The sequence below is a fragment of the Bufo gargarizans genome, chromosome 1 (genome assembly GCF_014858855.1).
Source record: "Bufo gargarizans isolate SCDJY-AF-19 chromosome 1, ASM1485885v1, whole genome shotgun sequence".
In the NCBI taxonomy this organism is placed as follows: Eukaryota; Metazoa; Chordata; class Amphibia; order Anura; family Bufonidae; genus Bufo; species Bufo gargarizans.
The window spans coordinates 141,836,362-141,841,115 of NC_058080.1; the positions used below are offsets into that span (position 1 = coordinate 141,836,362).

The following is a 4,754-nucleotide window of genomic DNA, read 5'->3' on the forward strand; positions in this document are numbered from 1 at the left end:
GCTGTATTCTTGTTTTCCCTCCACCCCAGTCCTCCCTGCCACCTGCACTTGAATGACTGTAGCACCTTAGCTAGAGCCAAGGACTGGTGGGGGGTCCCTCCTATGGATATGCCATTACTTTATAAGATGGGAATACCCCTTTACACATCAATGATTTGTTGTTGTCCAACACCTGCTGAAACAGCAGAATGCCTATAGTAGAAATGGCCTTGCGGTTCGCCCAGCGGTCGTTTCACGGCAAACTTTGCGTGTTCGCGATTCGCCGAACATGCGAACATATGGAGATATTCGCGCCCCCAATATTCTTTTACATTGTGAAGAACTTTGACCCATGACACATCCATCAGGTGGTACAGGACAGCCAATTGAGACGTTTCAGCACATGGACATACCCCCTACCTTATAAATAGACCGGATCTGGCCACCATTTTACATTCAGTGTTTTGCCAGTGTAGGGAGAGGTTGCTTTGTGGAGCAGGAACAGGCTGTTAGGGACACAAAACGCTAGCTAATAGGGCAACAAAAGTCCTTTTAAGTACTGGTATAGGTGTGCTATCCATAGGTGTGATACACAGAGGGGTGTGATATACTTATAATATACTTTTATAATGAGTCAAAAACACATAGATCTATATATTGATCACCTTGAAGTCAGGGGCCTAGCGGCTAGGGGCTTACTAGGGCCATTTTTATACAGGGTAAGGTTCTGGATGGGTTGCTCTTATCAGGGCGGGTGGTCTGTGGTTAGGCTATCAGGGCCAGAATAGCACCCCCCTGTAGGACAATATCAGGGAAAGTTCTTTGCCCAACCTGTCCTTCAATACCACATCATCATCTAGCCCAGGGATGGATGTTTTTTTGCTTTCCCTCCTGGATTCATCGATGTGCACTGGAACCCCCCGGATTGTGATAGGACATATTCTGATTTGGTGCCGCCAAGCACCTGATTTAGTGCTGCAGAGCACTTGTTATTGCTTTTTACATCTATACTTTTTGCTTAACTTTAATAATTGAATTTATTTTCATTTTGAGGGACATCTTTTCCATTCACACCTCCGCAAAATGGGTCCTCATCAGTTCCGCAATTTTGCAGAACGGGTGCAGACCCATAAATTTTCAATTGGGCCTGGAATGTGCTGTCCGCACCCGCATTTGCGGATCCGCACTTCTGCATCCGTGCTCCCGTTTCCGCCAAAAAATAGAACATGTACTATTCTTGTCCGCAATTGCAGTGCCGGCGATGTGCGGTCCGCAAATTGTGGAATGCACATTGCCGGTGTCCGTGTTTTGCGGATCTGCAAAACACTTACGGACAGGGCCGGTGCAAGGATTTTTGCCAACACAAGCGAAGCTACGTTTTGGCCCCCTCCCTCTCGCAGCTCACCTGCGAGGGGGGGCCCCCACCTCAGGTCAGACCAGCAATCAGACCCCCATGTTAATCAGACCTCAGATCAGCCCCCCATGTAAGCCATCAGCCCCCCATGTAAGCCATCATGCCCCCCATGTAAGCCATCAGCCCCCATGTAAGCCATCATGCCCCCCATGTAAGCCATCATGCCCCCCATGTAAGCCATCATGCCCCCCAAGTAAGCCATCATGCCCCCCATGTAAGCCCCCCCATGTAAGCCATCATGCCCCCATGTAAGCCATCATGCCCCCATGTCACATTTCTCCCCCTCCATGTCAAATCACCCCCCTATGTCACATATCTCCCCCTCCATGTCACATTTTTCCGCCCTCCCCCAGGGTGCGCCCTAAGGCAGCCGCTTGGTCTGCCTTATGGTAGCACCGGCCCTGCTTACGGACATGTGAATGGACCCTCATAGTAACATTATTAAAGGTTACGTTTTATCTTCATGTATATTCTAATGGATTGCCTTCCTTGTACAATGTTATAATATACTTTCTATGTTAGAAAGTATATTATAGTGCATTTGTATTGTGCGGCAGTTGTGTGCGGTTCTGCTGCGATACTGCAGGTATATAGAGGGACAAGCGTTATTGGGACAAATAATTTCTACTGGTGTGATATTCCAGTCGTCCCCCCCAAAAAATGATTGAAGCGGTTAATGGAACTTTTTTGAAATTCTTTAAATAAACTTCTTTCCATTTTCCCCCTCCCCCATACGCATAAAATTCCTTAAGTGTGGCCTCACAGTATGAGCCCGTGTCATGACGCTGACATGCAAAAAGAGGACAGCTACATTCCTGATGATGGCCTCTACAAACACATAGGTCACATATTCCAAAGGCCAGCTGTCAGACTATCTTGTTGAAATGAGCGAGATGGGTCAGACTTATTGTGTGTGTTTTTTATGCAGCTAAATAATCCCACATGTAACATAGAAATTCTAGCAAGTAAACAGCCACAGTTAATATATACAACGTATATTCAAAATCATTGCACTGTTCTTGGAAAAGCAAAGCTGACCAGATGGTATATGTTAACTGAAAACAGATTTATAGCATTGGGCGCAAAAATGAAAAACAGTACTAAAATCCTTTTCTCTGCTGTAGGACCGAGGATCTGCTAGAGATCAGCCGAGCATGTTCACAGTTTAAGGATGTTTCTTTCTGTTACTTCACCAGCTAGAAGACTATAGTTGGATCCAGGATTGAAATCTAGAGGTGGCAGTAAAATAGTATTTTGTAGTGTACACCACATAAGTGAAAGATACAAAGGAAATAAAAAAGTATAGTGCTTCATAAAGTGTTCTTAAAGGAAAACACCCCGCAAACTAGAGTAAGTGGTGCACAGTGGATGTGACACTGAGTTCTATTATGTAATTTTTATCTTTATACTCATTTGCATTCCAACACTGTGCTCCCACAAACCAGCAGTTAAATGCGTCCAGAGGACTCCTCCTTCAGTCCTCTCTATTCTTTACATAAGTTTGGGAGTCCTCTCGATGTATTTACTGCGAGTTTGTGGGGTCACAACGTCGGAATGCAAGCAAATATGAAGATAAAAATTATATCATTGGACTTAACATCATTGACACTATACATTGTTTACTCTAGTTTGGGGTGTATTTCTGCACCGACAGATTTCCTTTAGGAACACTTACATGTACTGCACTATACTGCGCTACTCAAAATGCAATTTGCAACTGTGTTCAGATTCCCAATCCCACTGTATTTGCTGTCCACAACAATGGCATATTTATTTATTACAATGCTAACAACACAGCAGCTAGTATCCCTCTACATGTTTTGCCACCATAGGGATACAAGGGGCAAGGGATACAAATGGTATGGGATACAAGGGGTAAGAGATACAAGCAAGAACTTTCCCCAGGAGATTCCTTCTACTGTACATTCACTACTGTCCAAACATTACATTGGATGATATATCTTGTTGTTTGTGCTGCCATGACATGATTTTATACTGAAGTAAAATAAAGCCTTGAGGATTTAAATTGGACCAGTGTTGGAGCTTACTTCCCTACATCTCTAGTTATGATAAAAACAACAGATCTGATCATTTATCTTATTGAATCCTTCTTTGCCATGGCATCTTCCATCATGGAAAGAGTTATAAGTTGGAGAATTCTGATTCAGCAATTTTTTTTTTTTGGAACAAGATTGTATTTATTAAAGCTTCACACAGTCTGGGTTTAACCGCTGGTCTGCTTGGCTGCCAATCTTTTATCTCTCTCCTCAGCAATGGTTAGACGAATACCCTTTCCACGTGGCAATGAAATCCAGGGCTTGTTACCTTTGCCAATGACGAAAATATTGGACAGCCTGGTGGCAAAGCTGTTTCCATTAGCATCCTTGACATGAACAACATGAAAGGAACCTGGGTGCCTCTCCCTGTTGGTGATGACACCTATTCGGCCCAAGTTACCACCTCCAGTTACCATGCAGAGGTTACTAGTATCAAACTTGATAAAGTCTGTAATCTTGCCAGTTTCCAGGTCAATCTGAACAGTGTCATTGACCTTGATGAGGGGGTCAGGATAACGGATTGTGCGGGCATCATGGGTTACCAAGTGAGGGATTCTTTTTGTACCCACCCAGGTCTTCCTCACCTTGCAAAGCTTGTACTTTGCCTCTTCAGCTGTGATTCTGTGCACCGCAAATCTCCCTTTGGTGTCATATACCAGACGGAAGTGCTCACCAGTCTTGTCAATGCTGATGACATCCATGAATCCAGCAGGGTATGTAATGTCTGTGCGGACCTTGCCATCAATCTTAATGAAGCGCTGCATACAAATCTTCTTCACCTCATCTCCGGTCAGAGCATACTTCAGCCTGTTTCTTAGGAAGATGATGAGAGGCAAACACTCCCTAAGCTTGTGAGGACCAGTGGATGGACGTGGCGCAAAGACACCAGTCAGCTTATCCAGCATCCAGTGCTTGGGGGCTGCAACACGCTTCAAATGCTTCTTGGGTCCACGAGCCATGGCTGGGAATAGAAAGTCGGGAATAGAAAAGCTCTGATTCAGCAATTTTGTCTGAGCGTTCATTTACGCTCCACAGCAAAAAACATCCTGTTGTCATCAAAGATTGGTGAAACCGCTATCCTGGGCCCAATTTGCCATAATATTACTATGCATGATGATCTGTTTTCCATTTAGGCAACCTATGAATGCTTATACAATTTTGAGGCTTGTCCAATTCATGGGTTGTATCATGACTGGCGTGCCGAACACATACGCGACGCAAAGGGAGGGAAATGGGAAGACCCTGTCCAAGGGAGAGAGAAAGGTGGTGACCCCTAACTCACCTTGAGGCTGGCACCTGACTGC

At 44.7% G+C, this 4,754-nt stretch overlaps 1 protein-coding gene across 1 annotated transcript; it reads right to left on the minus strand.

The window, feature by feature from the left end:
* Positions 1-3,564: 3,564 nt before the first annotated feature.
* Positions 3,565-4,419, minus strand: LOC122939007 (40S ribosomal protein S4-like). Its single transcript, XM_044294953.1, has one exon. It carries the CDS (start codon positions 4,407-4,409, stop codon positions 3,618-3,620), a length of 792 nt encoding a protein of 263 aa, XP_044150888.1. The 5' UTR covers positions 4,410-4,419; the 3' UTR covers positions 3,565-3,617.
* Positions 4,420-4,754: the final 335 nt, after the last annotated feature.